We start from the raw sequence: 24,118 nt of genomic DNA on the forward strand, positions 1-24,118 counted from the left end.
GGCAAAATGAAGAGGCAAAAGAATACATCCCAAGTAAGGGAACAGGACAAAACCCCAGAAAAGGAACTAAGTGAAACAGAAATGAGCAACCTACCCAACAGAGAGTTCAAACTAAGAGTGTTAAGGATGCTCACTGATCTGGGGAGAAGAATAGATGAACTCAGTGAGAATGTCAACAAAGAAATGGAAGATATAAAAAAGAATCAGAAATGAAGAATACAATACTGGAAATGAAAAATTCATTAGAGGGACTCAAAAGCAGAGTAGAGGATACAGAAGAACGGATCTGTGAGCTGGACGAAAGACTAGAAGAAATTACCCGAGGTGAACAGGTAAAAGAGAAAAGAATTAAAAAGAGTGAGGACAGTCTAAGGGACCTCTGGGACAACATCAAGCGCACTAACATCCGTGTTATAGGTGTCCCGGAAGGAGAAGAGCGAGACAAGGGGTCAGAGAATCTATTTCAAGAAATAATAGATGAAAACTTCCCTAACCTAAGGAAGGAAACAGACATCCAGGTACAGGAAGCACAGAGAGCCCCAAACAAGATAAACCCAAAGAGGCCCACACCAAGACACATCATAATCAAAATGTCCAGAATTAAAGATAAAGAGAGAATCCTAAAAGCCGCAAGAGAATGTCAAGTTACGTACAAAGGAAACCCCATAAGGCTATCAGCTGACTTCTCAGCAGAAACCTTACAGGCTAGAAGAGAATGGCACGATATATTTAAAGTGCTAAAAGGAAAAAACTTACAGCCAAGAATACTCTACCCAGCAAGGTTATCGTTCAAAATGGAAGGAGAGATCAAAATTTTCCCAGATAAGCAAAAATTAAAGGAGTTTGTCACCAAGAAACCAGTGCTACAAGAAATGTTAAAGGGACTGATTTAAGGGGAAAAGAAAAGACCACAAATAGGAAAAATTATCTATTTCCATGATTAGAACGTAATGGATACAAATGCACAACAAAGAGGTTAGATATGATATCAAAAACATGAGGGAGGAGGGGAGTTCAAGAGTACAGCTTTCAGACAGAGGTCAAACTAAAGTGACCATCAATTCTGTATAGAAGAAGAAAGGAACAGAGAAGGACTACTAAAACACTGAGAAAAAAAAAATTAAAAAATGGCAGTAAGTACATACTTATCAATAGCTACTTTAAACGTCAATGGATTAAATGCTCCAATTAAAAGGCATAGGGTGGCTGACTGGATAAAACAACAAGACCCATATATATGCTGCATACAAGAGACACACTTCAGACCTAAAGACACTCACAAACTGAAAGTGAAGGGATGGAAAAAGATACTCCACGCAAATGGCAATGAAAAGAAAGCTGGGGTAGCAGTACTCATATCAGACAAAATAGACTTTAAAACAAAAACTGTAAAAAGAGACAAAGAAGGGCATTACATAATGATCAAGGGAACAATCCAACAAGAGGATATAACACTTGTAAATATCTACGCACCCAATGTAGGTGCACCTAAATATATAAAGCAATTATTAACAGACATAAAAACAGAAATAGACAGTAACACAATAATAGTAGGGGACTTTAACACTCCACTTACACCAACGGATAGATCATCCAAACAGAAGATCAATAAGGAAACATTGGCCTTAAATGACACACTACAACAGATGGACCTAGTAGATATATACAGAGCATTCCATCCAAAAACCGAAGAATACACGTTCTTTTCAAAGGCACATGGAACATTCTCCAGGATTGATCACATATTAGGCCACAAAACAAGTCTCCATAAATTTAAGAAGATTGAAATAATACCAAGCATCTTTTCTGTCCACAACGGTATGAAACTAGAAATCAACTATAGGAAGAAAATCAGAAAAGCCACAAATATGTGGAGATTAAACAAAATGCTACTGAACAACGACTGGGTTAACGAAGAAATCAAAAAAGAAATCAAAAAATACCTGGAGACAAATGAAAATGAAAATACGACATGCCAGAATTTATGGGATACAGCAAAAGCAGTTCTAAGTGGGAAGTTTATAGCGATACAGGCCTATCTCAACAAACAAGAAAAATCTCAAATAAACAATCTAACAATGCACCTGAAGGAACTGGAAAAAGAAGAACAAACAAAGCCCAAAATCAGTAGAAGAAGGGAAATAATAAAAATCAGAGCAGAAATAAATGAAATAGAGACCAAAAAAACAATAGAAAAAATTAATAAAACCAAGAGCTTGTTCTTTGAAAAGATCAACAAAATTGACAAACCTTTAGCTAGACTCACCAAGAAAAAAAGAGAGAAGGCACAAATAAGTAAAATCAGAAATGAAAGAGGAGAGGTTACAACAGACACCTCAGAAATACAAAAGATTATAAGACAATACTATGAAAAGCTATATGCCAACCAATTCGACAATCTGGAAGAAATGGATAAATTCTTAGAATCATACAACCTTCCAAAACTGGATCAAGAAGAAGTAGAGAATTTGAATAGACCAATCACCAGTAAGGAGATCGAAACAGTAATCACAAACCTCCGCAAAAATAAAAGCCCAGGACCAGACGGCTTCCCTGGTGAATTCTACCAAACATTCATAGAAGACTTAATACCTATGCTTCTCAAACTCTTCCAAAAAATTGAGGAGGAGGGGAAGCTCCCTAACTCATTCTACGAAGCTGACATTACCCTGATACCAAAACCAGACAAGGACAACACAAAAAAAGAAAATTACAGGCCAATATCACTGATGAACATCGATGCAAAAATCCTCAATCAAAATACTAGCAAATCGCATACAACAATACGTTAAAAAGATTATACACCATGATCAAGTGGGATTTATTCCAGGGATGCAGGGATGGTTCAACATTCGCAAATCAATCAACGTAATACACCACATTAATAAAATGAAGAATAAAAATCACATGATCATCTCAATAGATGCAGAGAAAGCATTTGACAAGATACAGCATCCATTTATGATAAAAACTCTGAATAAAATGGGTATAGAAGGAAAGTACCTCAACATAATAAAGACCATATATGAGAAACCCACAGCTAATATCATCCTCAATGGTGAAAAACTGAAAGCTATCCCTCTAAGAACAGGAACCAGACAAGGATGCCCACTGTCACCACTCCTATTTAACATAGTACTAGAAGTCCTAGCCAGAGCAATCAGGCAAGAGAAAGAAATAAAAGGGATCCAAATTGGAAAGGAAGAAGTGAAACTGTCACTATTTGCAGATGACATGATTTTATATATAGAAAACCCTAAAGAATCCACCAGAAAACTTTTAGAAGTAATAAACGAATATGGTAAAGTTGCAGGATACAAAATCAACAGACAAAAATCAGTTGCGTTTCTGTACACTAACAACGAAGTAGCAGAAAGAGAAATTCAGAATACCATCCCATTTACAATTGCAACAAAAAGAATTAAATACCTAGGAATAAACTTAACCAAAGAGGTGAAAGATCTGTACACCGAAAACTATAAAACATTTCTGAAAGAAATTGAAGAAGACACAAAGAAATGGAAAGATATTCCGTGCTCTTGGATTGGAAGAATTAACATAGTTAAGATGTCCATACTTCCTAAAGCCATCTATAGATTCAATGCAATCCCTATCAAAGTTCCAACAACATTTTTCACAGAAATAGAACAAAGAATCCTAAAATTTATATGGAACAACAAAAGACCCCGAATAGCTAAAGGAATCCTGAGAAAAAAGAACAAAGCTGGAGGTATCACACTCCCTGATTTCAAAATATACTACAAAGCTATAGTAACCAAAACAGCATGGTACTGGCACAAAAACAGACACACAGATCAATGGAATAGAATCGAAAGCCCAGAAATAAACCCACACATCTATGGACAGCTAATCTTGGACAAAGGAGCCAAGAACATACAATGGGGAAAAGAAAGTCTCTTCAACAAATGGTGTTGGGAAAACTCGATAGCCATATGCAAAAAAATGAAAGTAGACCCTTACCTTACACCATACACAAAAATTAACTCCAAATGGATTAAAGACTTGAATGTAAGACCTGAAACTGTGAAACTTCTGGAAGAAAACATAGGCAGCACGCTCTTCGACATCAGTCTTAGCAACATCTTCTCAAGCACCACGTCTGACCGGGCAAGAGAAACAATAGAAAAAATAAACAAATGGGACTACATCAAACTAAAAAGCTTCTGCACAGCAAAGGAAACCATCAACAAAATGAAAAGACAACCTAACAATTGGGAGAAGATATTTGCAAACCATACTTCTGATAAGGGCTTAATCTCCAAAATATATAAAGAATTCATGCATCTTACCAACAAAAAAACTACCAACCCAATTAAAAAATGGGCAAAGGACCTGAACGGACATTTCTCCAAAGAAGATATACAGATGGCCAACAGACACATGAAAAGATGTTCAAAATCACTAACTATCAGGGAAATGCAAATCAAAACTACAATGAGATATCACCTGACACCCGTCAGAATGGCTATAATTAACAAGACAGGAAACAACATGTGTTGGAGAGGATGTGGAGAGAAGGGAACTCTCATACACTGCTGGTGGGAGTGCAAACTGGTGCAGCCACTATGGAAAACAGTATGGAGATTCCTCAAAAAATCAAGGATAGAACTACCATATGATCCAGCTATCCCACTGCTGGGTATTTATCCAAAGAACTTGAAAACACCAATTTGTAAAGGTACATGCACCCATGTGTTCATTGCAGCGTTGTTCACAATAGCCAAGACTTGGAAGCAACCTAAGTGCCCAGCAAGGGACGAATGGATAAAGAAGATGTGGTATATATACACAATGGAATACTACTCAGCCATAAGAAACGATGAAATCCAGCCATTTGTGACATCATGGATGGACATTGAGGGTATAATGCAAAGTGAAATAAGTCAGAGGGAGAAGGTCAAATACCATATGATTTCCTTCATTAAGTAGTAGATAATAACAACAATAAACAAACACATAGGGACAGAGATTGGATTGGTAGTTACCAGAGGGGAAGGGGGGAGGGAGGAGGGTGAAAGGGATAATTCGGTACATGTGTGTGGTGATGGGTTGTAATTAGTATTTGGGTGGTGAACATGATGTAATCTATGCAGAAATGGAAGTACAATGATGTACACCTGAAATTTTTACAATGTTATAAACCAATGTTACTGCAATAAACAAAAAATTAAAAAAAATAAATAAAAAAAAATAAAAGATGTTGGGGGGGGATAAAGGAGCTTGAAAAAATTCTCATAAGCCAAGAATAATCAAGAATGGGGTTGAAGCAGCCGAAAGAAGCAAAATATGCTCTAAAAAAATAAAGAAATGAGCACAGAGAAGCAGGGCATTTTACAAAGACTTTAAAAAAAAAAAAAGTCGTTCTTTTTAATGAATGATTATTATCAACATATGTGATTATATGTTAATAATTTTGATGACGAAAATCACTCTTGTCATACTTGCAACTGATTTTAATGATAAACATTGATTTTCTGTATTTTACTATGTTAAAATTCCTTTTTTATTGCAATTTGCATCTAAACAGTTTCCTAGGGAAAAAAGAATAGCAATGAATGGAAACAGCCACCCATTCATTAAAATTCTATCAATGGAATGTGTTTTCTTTTTTCTCTCTTTTCAAATCAAGTCCAGAGAGCAGACAGACAAGAGAATAGACTAAATGGAGGAAAAGAAGAGAAAACAGAGGAGACGAATTTGGCCAATGATGCAGAGCGGCAGACAAACAGAACCAGCGAGAAGAGCAGAGCCCAGTCCCCAGGCCTCCACATTCAGATCAGTGCAGGCATGTGTGTGACAGACCCAGAAACCAAACAGAAACCCTCAAATCGCCTAATTCCCAGAACAGGCAAATTTTTGCCAAGTTCGTGATTTGGCAGAGTTCTTGCATTTTCCATACAATTTCAATGAGAAGCTCTATCCATCTTGTGCAAAGAGCAGATTGTCATTTTTCACTTGAAATACACACGTTGCACTGACCTTATGTCCTCTGTCAAACTGGGACATTATCCTCAACTTTTTATGAAAGGGTTTCATGACGTATGGGCTTGCAACCATTCTGTTGATTTTGCTCTGTGTGCGTGTGCACAATGTGTCACTATATTGGACAACAGACAGACGAGGCCTCTGCCATCCCTGGTTACTTCCTCCATCTGGTCCTGCCATCGTCACCTCTGCAAGTACACGCCTTAGCAGACTTGCGCCAGGTTCCTGACTACTTTCTTTGGAGCTTACGTGACTCAATGCTGCTGGGATGTTTCCTTACACATCCTAATGCAAAGCCTTTCATCCTCCTCAGCTCACATCCTGGTTCCACAAATTTTGTTTTCAATGCATTTTGTTTTGTTCTCAATTACCAGATGGCACAGAGTAGGCATTCGTGATGCAGAGAAGCATCAGGCGTGGCCCAGTTGGTGAGGAGCTCGAGGAGAAGAAGAGTGTGAGTGAGGGGTGGGCTGACGGTGGAGGTGGTAGGTGCTTGAATTCACTCTCTCCAGGGAGCACGGTCACCCCATGAACCTCCTGGTTCCTCCCTAGCCAATGGGAAATGCAGAGCAAACTCTGGAGGCTTTTATTTGGGCACCTTAGTGAAGGTTTACGTCTCAGTCCAAATGGGACACTGAAGCCCCAGCTCCCATCACAAATCACAAATCTGCCCCTAAGCGAATCTTTCTCATCTCCAGCTGCTGAGGGGTTGGAGGAGAGTAGAGAATAGCAGTTATCAGCCAGGCCTCAGAGTCCTACGTTGAATGACCTTGGCAAAGTTACTTAGCTTCTCTGTGCCTCAGTATCTTCCACTGAAAAATGAAGATGATAATCGTATGTACCTCAAAGGGCTATTGTGAGGATTTAAGAGATAAAGTGGGAGAAGAATTCAGCAGAACATCTGGTACACAGTAAGTGCTCTATAAATGATAGCCGCACTGTATTAGTGCTTCAGTGCAAGCTGGAAGCCAATCCAGAAAAATTTGCTCTGTACCCAAGTTATAACATCACCATGATCTGACAATGAAATGTGAGACCACCTTGAAGGGTGTACAAGCTGCTTTCTTAGCCCAGGTAAACAGGGCAAGTCAGCATTCTTTTCAAACATCAGTCATTTGCATATTGTCTTTATTGCTTTAGCCATATGCAGGTTTTTAATTTATTATTTATCATTTTTCTTTAAGTTGACTTACTTTTTAACTTGAATATATTTACTTTAAAAGAAAAGTAGGGAGGAAGGAGGGAAGGGGCAGGGAGAGGTGAGGAGGGAAGGGGACAGGAAGGGAGGGGAAGGGACGGGAGGAAAGACTGAGGCAAGTAAGGGAGGTAGGAAGTGCGTGGCCACAGAGAGAAAGAGCTGCTGCAGGGTTCGAAGGCAAAAACTAAAAAGAGATGCCCATGGAGGCAGGGAGCAGCAGCCCAGGGCTGCGACAAGGCTCACCGCCAGAAGCACAGCCTGAGGCTTCAGCGGGGCTGGGGAAGGTGTATGCTCTGGCCTGCGGGGTAGCCACCTAGTCAGGGACAGGGCTGAGACTGATTCAGGGCTGTCAGGGAAGGGGTGGCAGGTCTGGTGAGAGTGGGTTGATGCAGAAGAAAGGAAGAGGAGGCTGGAGGAGGCAAGGGCTGAGGGCTGGTGACTTGGAGAAGGGACAGCTGATGGGGAGTCACCAGGGTGAGCTCAGGCCCCAGAGGTAAGCTGGGAGAGTTAAAGGAAGGGATGTGGGGTGGAGGGACTGGGCCAAAGGGTGAGAGCTGAGAGATGCAGGGGCAGAGCAAGGCTGCAATAGAGTCAGCAGGGAGCCCAGAACAGGCCCCAGGAAGGGAAGAGAGGATAGAAAAGTGAGGTGTGTTTCCCACCGAACCAGGCTGGGCCGGCTTTCCTGAGACTGGACCACGAGAATGGCGAGGCCCTTCAGCACCAGCACCTGCTCTTGTCCTGTCCCATCTCTTAGGACCTTTCACCTATCACAGTCTAGAAAATGCCAAAACAGGTGCACGGCATGTGCCAAAATGTCCTGATGCTAGAGGTGAGCCAAGAACATGTAAAGGGAGGGATGCAGGGCAGGAGAGGATGGAACAGAGGAAAGTGAAGGTAGACCATGTCGAGGAGTGAGCAAACTCCTAACTCTGCAACACGCAGACTCACCAGATTTCACCATGCGTTATATAGGAAAGCTTGTATCTCAACTCTGGAACAGAGCGACTCATGGAACTTCGCCATGATCAAGGCCACTCATAGCAAGACAAATGCAAACAGAAACCACAGTGGGATGCGGGTTTTCATCTACCAAATTGGCAAAGATAAAAATGATGGCTATTTTATTATCTTGGCAAGTGTATGAGGAATAGGAACTCTCATACATTGTTGGTGGGAGCAAAAATTGGTAGAAAATGCCTTTTTTGGGAGAATTATTTGGGAATATCTATCAAAATTAAAAATATATACACTCTGATTCAGCAATTTCACTTCTAAGAATTTGCTGCATTCTGAGCTCTTAGAAAAGTGCTTGGCACATAGAAAGGCCTCAATAAATATTCATTGAATAAATTAACTAATGAATTTGTATCACAGACGTGCTCACACATAAGCACAAAGATGAATGAACAAGGACGTTTGATGAAACATTGTTAAGAAATAACAAAAAACAGGAAGCAACCTAAATGGATATAAATGAAGGACCAATTAAATAAAGGTACATCCATCCGATGGAACACCACACAGTCATTGGAAAGCATGAGGCAGATTTCTAGGCAATACAACCAAACTACTGATAACCTTCATTGTAAAGTGAGAAAGGCAGGGGCACCAAAGTGTGCCCTTATGCAGGTGGGAAAACGATATGTCTATATTCTGAGCGTGCAAATGCATGGACCTTCTCAGGAAGAGAATATCAGAAACTATAACACAGAGGGACCCTGGTGAGGATAAGAATTGGAGAGAAACTTACTTTTCATGTGTATTACATGTTCAAAACATTTTTAAAATAATAACACAAAAAGATAAATTGGGAGAGGGGAGATTTGTGTAAAAGTTCCACCCCAGGGACTAGGGCAGTGGACCCTTGATCCATTTCAATGCCAGGAAGAAGGGCTCAGAGATGCCCCAGGCTGCCTCGGGAAGTCTGAGGGTCCCACCACTGGAGGTGGGTAAAAGAGGCTGGGGTCCACTATGGGAAAGCAAAGTAATTGTCATCTGGTGAGCTGGACTCACTGTCCTTACAGGTCTCATCTAGGTTGGAGAGGCCATGCTCCACCGGGTTCTCCAGGGCAAGAGAACCACTCGCAGCCCCGTTGTCCTCTGGACACTGGGAGCACTTTCTAAGAGCTAAGAATGCAGCAAATTCTTAGAAATAAAATTGCTCAATCTGAGTACATAAATATAAAGGGCCTGGCATCAGTAGGTGCCCAATAAGTACCTGAAGAAAGAATGCACAGAGGGACCACTCAATCCACATGAACTCAAGAGTAGAATCCAACTTGATTGAGGAACGGGAGGCCACTACTACTGAGGCCTGCAAGGAGATGACCAGAGTAGGCCCCCTAGGGTCACACCTGAAGACCAAGTAACTCCAGCCCCCACTAGGAATGTGTGTACAGAGGGTTGGTGGGTTATTCCAGACAGAGGCCAAGGACAAGCCAGAAACCAAAGGACAGGTTTCCTTGTCCAGCCCTTCTCAGGAATTGGGTCCTACCCTCAAAGAAAATGCTTGTCAGGGCTGGGCTTGGCCTCCCTGGCCCTGAATTTCTGTCTTGTGATTCCAAGGCCTCCTGAGGCTCCCGAAGATGCCTTCTTCCCACCACCAACCTCTCCAGGGTTCTGCTGTGGCCAAGTTGATTTCCTCCTGTCATTCCTGGCCATGCATAAATATGCATGTGTGCGTGCGCGCGCGCACACACACGCACACACACACATACACACACACAGGAAGATGAGTCCGGCACACCTGCAACTGTACAGACTCATCCTGCAGCAGGCTGGGTGGGCACACAGGAAGGCGGGATGCACTCTGTCATATGGGATAGCTCCTGGGGCCAGAGCAGACCCAAACATGCTCCTCTGTACTAAACCCCACCTCCCCAGGGTTTGCCTGCCCTGCCTCATTAACTGGCCCTTAAACAGAAGTGGGGACTCAGCTGCCTTACCAGATAACTGGTACTCAAGTCCTTAGCTCAGCCAGCAAGGAGAGTGTAGACAGGACATCTACAGGCAGATACCTCTCCTCTAGGGAAAGGTCAAGACTGCCCTTCTCTTAATGTCCCTGTCAAAGCCCTGTTGGCAAAATAAGGCTTGTTTGGGATGCTTTCTTTCTCCATTTGCAAAAGCCTTGGGCTGACTCTTCTAGGTCTTCTTCATCCCACTGCCTTCAGGGCGAACTGAGGCCCAGGAGCATTAGGGCAGTATTTACGCAGCTTGTCAATGGCCCAAAGCAGTGGAAACAGAACTCAGACTATCAGAGCTCCCCGGGGCCCAGAACTGAAGGACCCCACTCCAGGCAGGCTTGGACTCAGCACGATTTTTCATCTCCATGTTTCAAACTCAAAAGTGGTTATTCCCCCTCGAGGCAAGGAAGTTTCTGCAGATGTTGGTGCTCAAATTCTGCAGAAAGGGACTGTCCAGCTCCAGAGAGAGAAGGGGACAGAAAGCGAAGGGGTAAGTCTGACCACAACCCTGCCTGAGCTGAGATGCAGCCCTGGCGCCCATGCTGATCCTGGATGTGGATTAGAGAGCCAAAACCAGGCCTCCAGCCCACATCCCCAAACCCCTTCCCTCTGTCCTCTTCTGTAAGCACAAAGCCTTAGACTGCATCCTTCCCCAGAGCAGGGGGTCACCCCCTGAGATGCTGTGTGCCCTCTGGATGGCTCACAGGCAGGTCAACATGTCAGAGCTCTCTGGTGCTGCTCCCAGAGCTAAAAATAAGATGGTGATGGTCATCATGGAGCTCTGTGCTATACAGTGAGGAAATATATAACCATGGAGCATGGCTCCAGGAGCATCTGGACCCCGAGAAAAACAAGGACAACATAGACACAAGAGAATATTCAGAAAGAGCAGCTGAGAGGAGTTTGCTATTCCTGAAAACTCATGCTATGCTTCTAAGGATGGTTAATTTCAACAAAACCCAGTCTCAGAAGCAGAGACAGTGGCCTCCATGGGTTCTAATCCTCGCTCTGACATTAACTAGCGGGGGCTCTCTAGACTGGTGCTGGAAATGCTCCCTGGCCACCCTCTCCATGGACAAATGAGGTGGTCAGAATAGATGGTCTCTCAGCATCCCGCACACTCCCACCCCAGCTTGCACAGTTTCAGATCCTACAGTTCTTCACGGCAGATGCTGGTGCAGTAAGTGGTGACACTGGGACCCCAGCTGGACTCCTGGCCCAGTGATGTTACCCACACCACCTCAGTAATAACCATATGGTGTCGTCTTCGCCATCTTTGATAATATATACTTATTAAGTCATGGACTCCACCCAGGGCAGCTCGCATGCACAGGACATTGCCAAATCACTCTCAGCAGCTCTAGCGCTGACCTGGGAGATTCATGATTGTTCGGTCAACACCAGTGGAATTTGGGTGCTTCCACCCATGTCTTTCAAAGGCAGAAGGGGCAGTGCAGAGCACAAAGGGATTTGGAACCCAGAGCTCCCCAATCCCTCTGCCCCCTTGCCATCCTCTGCCACCTCCAGCTCCAGGACTGGGCAGCTGTGTCCAGTACACTGGAGCCAGTGTGGCAGAAGGGCATCCTTCCAACTCTGTTTCCTGTTGTTCACACCAGTGTCACAGCCTATTACATCCAGCCAATTACATCAGATTCCTCTCTGGAGGGCACCAGGCAGGGCCACCGTGGGGAACAGAGGAGGCCCAAGAGATTTCTAAATGAAGTAGCCTGTTGGGAAATCCTATTATGAAGCTCATCTTACAGGGCTGCAGTGTTAATGACCTTGCCCCCCCCCCCCACCCTGAGCTGAGCTGGTCTCCCAGGGGCTTGAGAGGAGGCTGGGTTGTGGCCTTCCTCTCACTCACCAGCCAACTACCAATGGGCCAGGAGAGCAGAAAGCGTTCCTCAGGGCCCTGAATGCAGCTTCCAGCACAGCAGCCTCTCTCTCTCTCTCTCTCTTTCTCTCTCTCTCTCTCTCTCTCTCTCTCTCTCTCGCACACACATGCACACGCTCTCCCTCAGGCCCCCACCTTCCTCTCAGCACCCAGGATGAGCAGGCAGGTGGAGACCCAGAGCTGGGACCAGCAACCCTAAGGGAGATGGAAATTGGCCCCAGAAACTTCTTTTTCCAAGAGGAGGTAAATTAGACACATTTTCCTCCACCTTCGAATCCTGCAGATTTTTCTTCTCAACTCCCTCAGGCATATAAATTGGCTCATCTCAGCCGCTCACATTGACAAAGGCCCCAAAACTGTTGAAAGGTTCAAAATGTCCCTTGGGTCTCCAGGCATGAAGAAATTTACATGTAGGTGGAAAATTACCAAGGAAAAAAGTCCCCATTTGGAGAGAGGAGAGGAGTGAAGAAGAAGCTGTGGAAGGAGAGGAGACCTCAGGGAGACGGCAGGGAAGGGTCCGGCCCGAGGAGCACGGGGGGAGGGCCACACAAGGCAGTGCCCACCAGGTTTCAGGCCCCAGCTCAGGGCTCTCACAGATACCTGGGGAGTGGGAGAGACACAAAACGGGGAGACAGATGAACCAAGAACTGCTCTGTTCTTCAGGAGTTGTCAAGGCCCTGCCAACACCCAGAGTTGGAACGGTCTTAGCTGACCTCAGAGCCCCTGGAAAAGCCACGTGGATTCTGGTTACAGGACACAGGTCCTCTGCTCCAACCCTGATTGGCAGTCCCTGAGCAGAAAATGGGAACCCTGCAGGTTTGACTGTGCCCTTGAGGACAGAGGTGGCACCCCTGCTGTTCTGAGGACAGTCCTGAGTGAACAGCTGATGCTGGCCAGCTATGAGAAGATTGTTCTTTTCTGTAACCCCCGGACAGTCTGACCTCAGCTCTCTGCCCATCCCCTTCTGCCCAGAGTCCTCTTGGGCTTCCTAGCAGCTGAGGTGTCACGTCCACACCCTTGGGCTTCATCACAGCCTTCTCACAGCCCCTACTCAAGGTGCACTGATGCTCCGAGCACCTCCTCCCTGTAGGCCTGCAGGCCCCGTGCTCAGTCCACCCAGCCTCCAGCCCGCTTCTGCAGTCTCGCCTCCCAGACTCCTTCTACGTCCCCTCAGGTGCTCAGTCCACCATTTCTACAAGTCCCACAAGCCTGAGGACACCTTCAGTGACCTCTCCCGGGGTCCCCTTCTTCTAGACTCCATAGCTACATAGATAGTCTTGGTCTGGAGCTTCTATCCGGGGTTCTCGGCCCGGGACCCAACCAGACCTACCCAGTTGCAGTCTCAGAAGGGGGCATCTGGGGATGTCATTTTATAAAGCCTTTCCTGGGGTTCTCATGCCCACCCTGGGATCAACAATTGCTGCTTCAGAAGACCACTGTTGTCTCTCAGGCTTGGGGAGTCTTCTCTCCCCACTCAGACCTCTAGCTGGCAAAGACCACCTGCCTCAAGGCAGGCCACCTGAGCCACACCTTTCAAATGAGTGTTACCTGACCGACTGACCCGTGGAGGGACTGTGGACCATGTCTAAGTGCTGATCTCACTGGCCACTGCTTGGTGGTCATGGAGCTGGGCCTGGGCAGGTGCAGGCAGGTGATGATGGAACATGAGGATGCATGCTGACCTGTGTCTCTGGGTGGGGGCACCACATACCACCTTCATTCCAGAACCTTATTCCCTGGGTAACCAGAGTCAGACAGGGTGCTTTAGGGCTTAAGGGCAGCGACACTTGGCAATACATGGCACTGCTTGGCTTACAGAGCATTCTCATATCCATTATCCCTCTTGATTTTCACATATCCTGAGAAGTAGGCAGAGAAGCTAGGACTGTCAGGGAAAAAGGGCTGACCTAAAAACCATCCAGAAGCTCACAGCAGAGCGAGGACTAAAACCAGCTCCTGTCTCCAGGTTAGGCCTCCTCTACCTGACACACCCCCTTCCCCTTTTCATCCACCTGCACCCCTCTGCAAGTGACAGCACCAACAGTGAAGGCCTGGGCACCACGGGTCAGTGTGAACGCTCTGCAGTGGTGAGCCAAGGCCATCCTGGACACCCATGGGGCAGGAGCAAGGGAGGGTTATGTACAGCATTGTCATTTCTTGAGTCCTGGCAGTGGCTGAGAGGCAGGCTAATGAAGCAGCTCCTTCTGGAAGCTCCAGGGACTGTGCCTGGGAGGGAAAGCCAGGCCTTCAGGGGGTGCTCAGGGGCAGAAGCAGATCCAAGCCCCATGGGTACTCTGCTCCAGCTAGGCTCTGGCTGCCAGAGGCTGTCCCAGCACCTGGGACCCCTCCTTGGGCACCCATATGGGATACTGCAGCCCCCAAGCTTCTAACAGACAGATAAGAGGTCTGCTCAGGCCAGGTTCCCCGCAGAAACTATCAGCCCTAACCCAGCCATCCTCCCCCGAGTCCAACTTCAGGTGATGCAATATTTTGGGCTCCACAGCACAGAGAGAGCTTGCCGAGCACCAACTCTTGGCCTCCCTGGCCCAGGGCCAGTTAGGCTGCAGGGACCCACCCAGAGAACTGACTTAGCCATCAACCCGAGCAGGGAAGGTGTGGAGGTGGGAAAAAACAAAGTCATGATTTCTCATTAATCTGCTCCACTATGAGAACAAAACTTAAAGTTGGGGCAGATGGGCCATTTTCCTAGTAATTAACGGTTTCATAGAGACAAGCACATGATGGGGTCAGAGTCATTGGTGGGATCAGCAGGCTGCTGTGATTCTGCCCGATGGGTCCAACTTGTGTGTGCAGAAAGGAGTCCAGAACAGTCCTTGGGCCATGGAGCCCTCTAGAAAGTGTGCAAGCCGCTTGTAGCACATTCTAATGTTCAAGCTCCCCCCACAGCTTTCTCTGCTTGTCCCTCACACACCCTTCCTCCTCACAACAGGAACAGCTCTAGGCCAGGACCACTCCTTGCTGGCTGGGCTGCCTAATTGGTCTCCAGGTGCTTCTGTACAACTAAGCAACTGGTCACCATGACTTGGACAGGCGAGGGTTTAGCAGATGCAAAGCAGGTCAGGAGAAAAAGGTTCCCGCCCATCATGAAAGTCTGTTGTTCCAGAAAAATAATATAAAGGATATTCTTTCCACCACCCTGTAGATTTGACATGTGCAAAATCCAGAAAAGAAATTTTATCAGATCAACACAACTGTGTGAATCACAGAACTATCCAGGCTTCGCCCAGCTCTGCTCCAGGGCATTAATTCTCAGGGCTGTGTTGGGAGAGAGTAGCTTGCCTTCCTTCTCCAGTCCTACCAGGACAGCTGATGGAGGCTTGCTGTTTCCTACCCACAATTCTCTGGCATCCACCATTCTCCATGCTCCTGGCTTTGTGAGGATTGGCTCTACTAAGCAGGCCACCCCAGAACTGCTATGAAGGGCCACGGTGACCACCTGACAGCACAAGATGAGCACCCAAAATGGGTGTGGTACCTTCCCTTGAAGATACACCATGGGGACCAGTCACAAATCCCCCCCACAGGTACTGCTCACCCTTAGGGTGCAGAGTTCTCCCAAGATCGCCATCTATGCCCAAAGCCCTTTCACCTCCCCACAGGAAGCCCGCTGTGAGCCCTGGGAAGGGAGGTCTGGCTCAGCCATCAAGGCAGGATTACCAGCAAAGCCAAGGGCAAAGAATTTGGAGGATGCAGCTTAAAGTTCTTAAGACAGGGAAAACAGGGCTTCTCTGTGTTGAGCTCAGCCAGGCAGCTGGGCTTCAGGACCCATGATGCTGCTGACTCTCCACTCTCAGAAACGCCACCAAAATGTGGCTGCCTGTGTCTCTGAAATGGCAAAGTGATGGTGCCCTGGGCTCCCCATTTCCTCCATCCTCCAATGACTCTGCAATAAGCAGCTTGTGAAGTCAAGCCAGGTGCACAACAACTCTAGATTAGGAACGTCTACCAAAAGTCGGGAGCTGGTTGCAGCTGGGTAGGGAGAATGGGAAGAAACCACTTGGATTTACATATTTGTCCCCATAAGCCCTCCCAGGACAACCACAGGAGGTGACTGACAAGGCACTCGGACAGCAGAACCCCTCAAAAGAGAAAAGTTCCAATTAGCCCAAAGAAAGCAGAGCCTGTTCCCAGAGTCCCAATTAAGTCAGAACCAGTCAATGGTTGCTCTGGTTCCTGCCGTTCTGCTCAGGAAATAATGAGAAAAATGAGAGGACCCCAGCCAGCAAGCGCGGCATGGCCGCCCTTTGAAGCCTAGAGAAATCATCCTGCACTGTTGCAAGGGTGCCTGGCAGCTGCTGCACCTGCACCTTTAAGAACTCAGCCTGGTGCCTGGGTCCTCACTTGGACCCTGACATATGACAAGAGGGCACCTCCCGCCCCTCCCCCCACCAATGGGACAAAGAGGAGCGCTGTGGGACCAGGCCCGGCTGGTTTTAAAACTGTCTCCATTGATTCATCACTTGATCTGGCACTCTCTCCCCTCTGTTTCCACACCATCCATCACGGGTACCATAACCAAGAAATCCAATAAAGATACAAAGGCGCAGCTCTCCGCTCTCAGCAGGCCTCAGACAGGCGATGCCAGCGCCCAGGACCAGGCAATTAGCTGAGTCTAGAGGATGGCAGAGCTGCAGGGCATTAGCAAGCCTCTGCCTCGTGCTTCGCCTGCAGGTTTCTGGGGAGCAAGGTAAGTGAGGAAGGAGACACACAAGGGATGGTCTGGTGCTCAGGCAGGTGGGGTTGACCACAGGGAGGACAGCTGGCATGAAGCTCATGAAGGAGAAGGAGGAGCTAATACAGCCCCCCACCTCCAAGTTGTCCCCAGAGGACTAGGGGCCACCTGAGTGATGAATTAGGGTCAAGGTGGTGATTTTTGAGATTCGTGTGGGAAGCCTTGCTCTTGAAAGAATCTGAAACTTTGAAGGCCACAGGCAAAATTTAATAAAGGACAGCAGGTTTCTCTTCCCCAGCTCTGGAATCCCCCATGTTCAGCTTCCATGCATTTAGGCAAGAGGTGAACTGTGGGTCCTCTAGAACCTTCTATTCACTCCCAGAGACTAAGCCTTGAGCCAGTTCAGCACATTTATTGCCACACATTGGCCATGTGCTCTCTAGGGCTGAGAAGAGCCACGGTGAGCACACAGTATCCTGATACCCCCAAACTGCAGAGTTTGCATCATTCAAAAGCAAAGGTAACACAGCACGTAATACAGTCCCACCCCCATTCCAATAGCTTCCTTTCCACCCAGAACACACCAAAGGATAGGCCCTATCCCCAAGGCCTGGCATTGAGCCCCTGGAGAAAGACAGCCCAGCAGAGGGCTTTGAGCTAATGAGCTACTTGGGTTCAAGTTAAGTGCTGTGGGAGCTGGACTGAAATGAACTAAAATATTTTCCAAATTCAGTCACTTCTCAATTACCCTTGAATGAATTGTCCAGGACAACCCAAATTCTCCATTCCTCAGAGTGTGGGGCTAGACACAGGATGCTTGAGAGTGTGTGTGTGTGTGTGTGTCTGAAAGAGAGAGAGAGAATATGAATGTCTCTGTCCCAAAACTAAATAAAACTGACTGGTTATTAAGCTATTATCCACGTTTGGAATTCTTCCCATCTCTTCCCCGCACCATGAAAATGGACACTCTGGTTGGACACAATTGGAAAATCATCAGGCCTAGCACTGGGGATGGATGTTTCTCAGAGCTTTATAATAAGCAATTATACGCTCTTCTGTTTCTGTATGATCCAGATGTGGAGGTAGGGAAACCTTGCAGACTCAGCCCTGCCCCAGGTGAGCAGGAAGCAGAGGCCTCAAGAGGCTCCAGGGCTTACCCTTGCAGGCCACGCTGTTCTCGGGCTCATAGCCAGGCTTGCAGGTGCAGCGCCCAATGGGCACCATCCACTCCCCATCCCCGTTGCAGTAGAGTTTGATGGGCACATCCACTTCCTCTGCGTTGGGGATGCACGTGCCCCTAGCAATCACCAGAGATGTGCTCTCTGCCCCTGTCATGGTCTCTGGGAACACTGCAAAATTTTGCACAACGCTGGGACACTTTTTGAAGAAGACACGGACAGAAAGGAGAGACATACAGGCTCCATAATCCTGGAAAGCAAGGTAAAAGCCATTCCGAGTAAGAGGCCCAAAGCTCCTGACTTCCGTGTTGACCTTCATCAACCTTCCCCCGAAGTCCACCTGGGAGAAGCTCTCGTCTGCAGCAATGGTGTCTACTTTGAGGTAGGGGGCCTCAGACCAGAAGGCCGACTTCTTGGTGGCAATGACTGAGTCAGTCTCATAATAGTACAAGTTGAAAGTCTCCTTGCAGGAGCCTGGGACATTGGGGAGGCTGCTGCAGTCTCTCACAGTGAAGCGCATCTCCGTGTAGATGCGATGGGCCCCCCGCCGGTTGATGAAGGTGGTAAGCAGCCAGTTGTTCTGGTTGGGCTCGAAGACATTGCACACCTGGTAGGTGCGGATGGTGTTCAGGTTTTCATCGTAGCCACTGACTTCTTCCCACTGTACCAGGCAGGCCACAGGCACACACATGCAAAAACACAAAATAGAGAGTGAGAAGACAAAGAGAGGCAGAGCAGAGAAGCCTGGAACTGGAGGGGACCTTACAAGCTCACCAGTCCAGCTGCTTGACTTGAGAAACGAACACACCTAACCCTAAGTTGTTTTTAAAGATCTCCTTATAAGCAGACTTCAGAATATTTCTCTGCAGCGCATCCCAAAACATAACAGACTTCACTCTAGAAAACCTTCCTTCATCTAAGCCACAACTCTCATGCTGTGACTATGGCTTATTACATCCATGGGGACAACCTGCAGCTTTTAGCCCCACATAATGGCAGGGACTTTCTTCCTCAGTGCCACAGCTTCTACTCTCAACAGTCACTCTGTGGATTAGGGGTCTGACTGTATGAGACCCTCACCTTGGAAATCCTCATTTCTGAACCTAATTTCTTTTTGTGGTGAAACTCCTTTATATCTCTGAAAAGCATATGAATATATAGCTTTTCAGAATTTCTCAACAAACTTAGATTCTCATAAACTTTTGTTTTATAACATCAATCTCTTTGAAAGAGCTAGTCTATAAAACTGGTAAGAGGAGGGGCTGCTAAGAGAGATCCTTAATGAAGCAAATTAAGCTTCATTGTGTGCGAATTTCAAGCAAAGATGTGATGGAAGAGAATGTTGGAGAGTGTTACTTAGGGAGCAAGGAAACCTTCTTAATGAGGGAGAGACGATTGTGATTCATGTTGGAAAAGATAGCTCTCATTCTCAGCAGCTCAGTAGACTGGAAGAAGAGGAGGAACAATGCATTGATTAAGTGATGACTCTCAATCTTCCCAACAACTTTCAGAACTAGACACATCATCCCCAATTTACAGATGAAAAGACATAATGCAATTTGCTCATGGTCACATGGCCAGAAGAGGAGATGGGGAGGAGAGGAGACAGAAAGAAGTGCTTTGAATGGCCAAAGAAACTCAACTAATAACTTATTTCAGTAATAGGCAATAAGGGGAGGGGGGTCCATGAAGGCACGGCTGCCTTAACTGAGCCACTCGGGACCAGGGGCCAAAGAAGAGTTGCTGGTCATTCTCTCTTCCTTGTGCTGGGAGAGGAAGCAGCTGCCCACACTGGGGAGCTCTCAGGACCCTGATTTCAAGTACTGGGGGTATTCCCAGGAGGTTTCAATGTCTTTGTTAAAGTTCTGTTCTGCTTGCCAAAAGAAAATAAGGAAAAGAAGAAATTCGACTTCTTAAAATGTAAAGAGAAAATGGATTAAGATCCTTGACTATTTAGCAGTGGTGATAAAAGTAACCAAATAGTACTCATTTCTTTATTGTGCTAATTGCTTATTATTCACAGGGTGGAGTTGAAATTTATCCACTAGAATTCTTCATTAAAAGAGCTAAAATCAAATCATGTGTGCATGGAAGTATATGACAGTTGCTTCTGGCACAGAATTAAGTCCCCTGAAGGAGTAGGAAGGCAGAGGCAAGGCCGTCCTTCAAATTTGTGCCAGGGCATCTGAAGACCAGGCATGGTGCTGAGGAGAAATGGACACATGGAGAGCTGGCCCTGTACTCCTAAGTCTGAAAAGTGACCTCATGGCCACTCCGGCTGCCCAGGCCCCGCCACTGAGGCACCTGACCTACAGTCTATCCATGGCCCTTCTCTCCTCTAGCCCCTCCCAGCACTCCCAGGGGCCAGTTCCCCCCCAGCCTAGAGTCTTTGGTGAGCTCCTTCCAGGACCCTTGCACACTGTCAAACCTCACCTGAACTTTGCTTAATTTCTTACTGATGCTCTAGATGTCGAGGAACCACTTTTTATTCCTTCTTTAAGATTGTGTTGTGTTCTATTTAAATGTGTTTGTTAAAGTTATGTTCTGCTGGCCTGGTTTTTCTGAACCAGAAAGCAAATATATTAGGGAAAACAAGTCGCTGACAGTTGTTGTAGTTCAAATTTTCAGACCTCTCTATCTTTCCACGGCCATTTTGAAATATTTTCTCAGGTGACCCTAATGACTTTTGAGGGAAGGACAGGCTTCTTTTGCTGTTCTGCTATTGTTTAAACACAGCAGGTGTCACGAGCCATTATTTCAGTTGGGCTATGTAAGTCTAAGCAGGAATGTGGGCCTCATTTCAGGTGGGGGCCTGATCCCACCCAGAGCCCTTGACCCACCCAAGACTAATGCAGCTTTGCTGTGTGGGAGCACAGCAAAGCCCACCTTTGGGGGCTCACCTCAGCACTGAAACTGTCACCACCAGTAGGCCTTTAAATAGAAACAGAATGAGGATTTACATCCTTGTGGAGCTGGGATATTGAGAAGATTTATCTTAGAAAATGACATTGATTGGTATTATAAGATCCAACAGAGGTAATTGTTCAAACATTAACCTCTCTGGGTCTCAGTTTTCTCATCTGTAAAATGAGGAATCATACTGGGTGACCTCGAGTCATAAAATCCTACTCATCTAATTGATTCTATGACAGCTCCTAAGGGAGCAATCAAAGCAAATTAGGGGGAATACAGCCATATATTCAAAGGGAAATAGCAGGGAGAAACTGAGAGAAAGGAAAATAGCTCCCTGTTGTTTGGCAAAGGCCATCACGGAGTCTCACGTTCATTTCTTTCCCTCCTTCATTCTTCTCCTGCCAGCGGGTGCTACCGGAGTGGGAAAAATAAGCGATTAGAGTGGGCTAGAGGAGGCAGAAATGCTTTCTAAGCAAGTGGCAATTTGGATTGCGGGCCTTGAAGAAAGAGATTTTGGTAAGTGGAGATGACGGTGGGGACAGGGAGGGGCGAACACTGTGATTCGTTTGTGATACTTGGAATCAGTCTCATGGCTTCACAGTTATACCTAATTCACTCATCAATGAAAAAAACATTTACTGAATGCCAACTTTATGCCAGGCATTCCATTAGCCACTGGGGAGACAGCATTATGAAGCTTATAATCTAGCGAGGGAAACAGAAATTAGACAAATGGTTATTAAAATAACTAAATAATTACAATTGCGATAAGTGCTATGAAGAAAAATCACAGGGTGCCAAGAGAGGGGGTGCACCTGATATACAAGGCAGTGTCAGGGAAGACCCTCCAAGCAGAGAGGGGATGGATGGATAGGGGTTAGCCAGGAGAAGTATGTCTGCTAGAGGCAGAGATGCGCGGAGCACCCAGGCCCAGGAACAGCGAGCACAAAGGCCCTTTGGTGGGCAAAGTGGCCTGGCGCCAGTGAGGAATGCAGCCTGTGCAGGAGAAGAGCCATAAAAAGCTACAGGTGGCAGGAGTAAGATTGAGGGGAAAGTGGGTCTGGTCGAGAAATCTGAATTTCATCCTGAGGGTAACTAGAAGTCACTGATGAATTTTAGGGAGGAAAAATAAAGGTGATCCTAGCTGAGTTTTTAAAAGATTTTTCTGATGTAAAGTAAAGACTGGGTTGGAGGGCAGCTTGGATGCATGGGTGGGACAACCGGATGTCACTGTAGTGGTCCAGGTTGGACCAGACCGGTGGAGACAGAATTACATTTTGGGGTAGAATCTCACTCAGCTGAGTGCGGGGGGGGGAGGGAGAAGACAGCAAGAGACTGGTTTGACCAGACCCAAGGGGCCATGTGTCCCCTTAACACTCTTTCATGCATTAGCCCTGCCCCCGCAACCAGGCTGTGAGCTACCCTGTGTCCCAGGCACACCATTTCTCAGATCGGTAAAAAAGGGGGGTTTTACCAGTGTTGGATCTACTACCCCGTAGATACTCAGGACCCAATTTTTTCTACTCAAGACCTGTGCTGGCTCCAGTCTCTGCGACATGCTCTCACTGCCCGTCTCAAAGCCCATTTCCTAAAGGTCTCCATTCAGGGGCAGCTTCTCAGGTTCCACTTCTAAGCGTTTGACACACTGCCTCCTGTGTTCTTTTCGGCAATTATCTCGTCCCATTAAAACAACAATAAAACACCATGATTTGCTTATCAGATTGGCAAAAAATTTAAAAGCTAGAATATCGTGTCTTGGTAAGAATGTGGAGAAAAGGGCACTCCCAAGCCTACTGGTGGCAGTGTGACTGGTGAAACCTTTTAGAAGTCGAATCAATAGTTTCTCTCAATGTCTAAAATGTTGGCCACAACTCAAATCAGTTGGGAAAAAGGTGAATCATTCTTAAAAATTGTTGTGATAACTAGGTAGCCAACTGGGAATAAACATAACTTTGCATCATATCTTGCTCCATAATAAACTCCCAGTGAATCAAAGATTTAAACATTAAAAATAAAACCATAAAAATACTAAAAGAAACCATGGAGATAATTTAAATATACTAATTATGACATGAAACTCAGAAGCCATAAATGAATAGATTGATCAATTCAGCTCTGTACAAGTTTTTTTTTTTTTAATTGGCATGACAGAAATGGCCCTAAGTCAAATCAAAAGAAAACATGCTGGGAAAAAACTGTTTGTAACTTATTACAGATAAAGTATTAATTTCCCCTGATATATAAAGAAAATCTATACATCAATAATTAAATAGAAAAATGGGCAAAGGATATTAACAAGCTGTTCACTAAAAAAGAAACAGATATGCTTGTAAACCTATGAAAAGATGCTAAACCTCACTCATTATAACCAAAACAGTAATTAGCCACATGGTGATACATTTTTTTGGGTGGGGGGTGGTTGCGGTCAGACAAAAGTTCCATACACAATGTTGGAGAGGGAGTGGGAGATAAACATTCTGATACATAGCTGGATGAAGGGCAAATTATTACAATCTCTATGGAAATTTTGGTTTTATTTATGAGAATTACAACTGCACATGCCCTTCGACCCAGCAATTCCACTTCTGGGATCAACCCTCAGTTTGATGCTAATCTAACAGTAGACCACCCTTCTTGGAGTTCTCAGCTGGACTCTAACGTGGCACCTAAGACCCTACGTTAATGTCCATCAACTAGTGAACTCATAAACAATATGAGTAGCCATAGATAATACAAAAATTGGATGTAGTCATACAATGGAATACTATTTGGGAATAAAAAAGAAGGAAGTACTGCTACATGCAACAACATGGATGAACCTCTTAAAAACGAAGCTAACGAAAGAAGCCAGACACAAAAGACCATGTATGGTATGGTTCCATATATGTGAAATGTCCAGAAAAGGCAAATCTAAGACAGGAAAGTGTTAGTATTTCCCTGGGACCAGGGATGGGAATGGAGAGTGACTGCAAATGGGCATGAAGAATCTTTTTTGGGGTGACAGAGATGTTCTAAAATGGGATTGTGGTGATGGTTACACAACTCAGTAAGCTTACTAAAACTCATAGAATTGTACATTTAAAATGAGTAAATTTTATGACATGTAACTAATATCTCAATATAGCTTTTTTTTAAAAAAAAACCTCTTTGTGATGTGAACCCGACTACACCTCAACACCCCAACACCCCAATAGAGGTCTCTATTATCTGCAAATAGTATGCCTGCAGTAACTTCATGTCCCAATTTGTCACTACAATTTGCCATTTCTTCCA

The 24,118-nt window shown here is 45.7% G+C and overlaps 1 protein-coding gene across 1 annotated transcript in view; it reads right to left on the reverse strand.

The window, feature by feature from the left end:
* Positions 1-24,118, reverse strand: part of EPHB1 (EPH receptor B1) — a 429,979-nt gene that overhangs the window by 255,705 nt on the left and 150,156 nt on the right. The window contains exon 3 of the mRNA XM_004419346.3: positions 17,912-18,593. Coding sequence (XP_004419403.1) covers positions 17,912-18,593 — 682 coding nt within the window. The remainder of the gene's footprint in view (positions 1-17,911; positions 18,594-24,118) is intronic.

This window comes from Ceratotherium simum, chromosome 5 (genome assembly GCF_057802395.1).
Source record: "Ceratotherium simum simum isolate JZ-2026a chromosome 5, ASM5780239v1, whole genome shotgun sequence".
In the NCBI taxonomy this organism is placed as follows: Eukaryota; Metazoa; Chordata; class Mammalia; order Perissodactyla; family Rhinocerotidae; genus Ceratotherium; species Ceratotherium simum.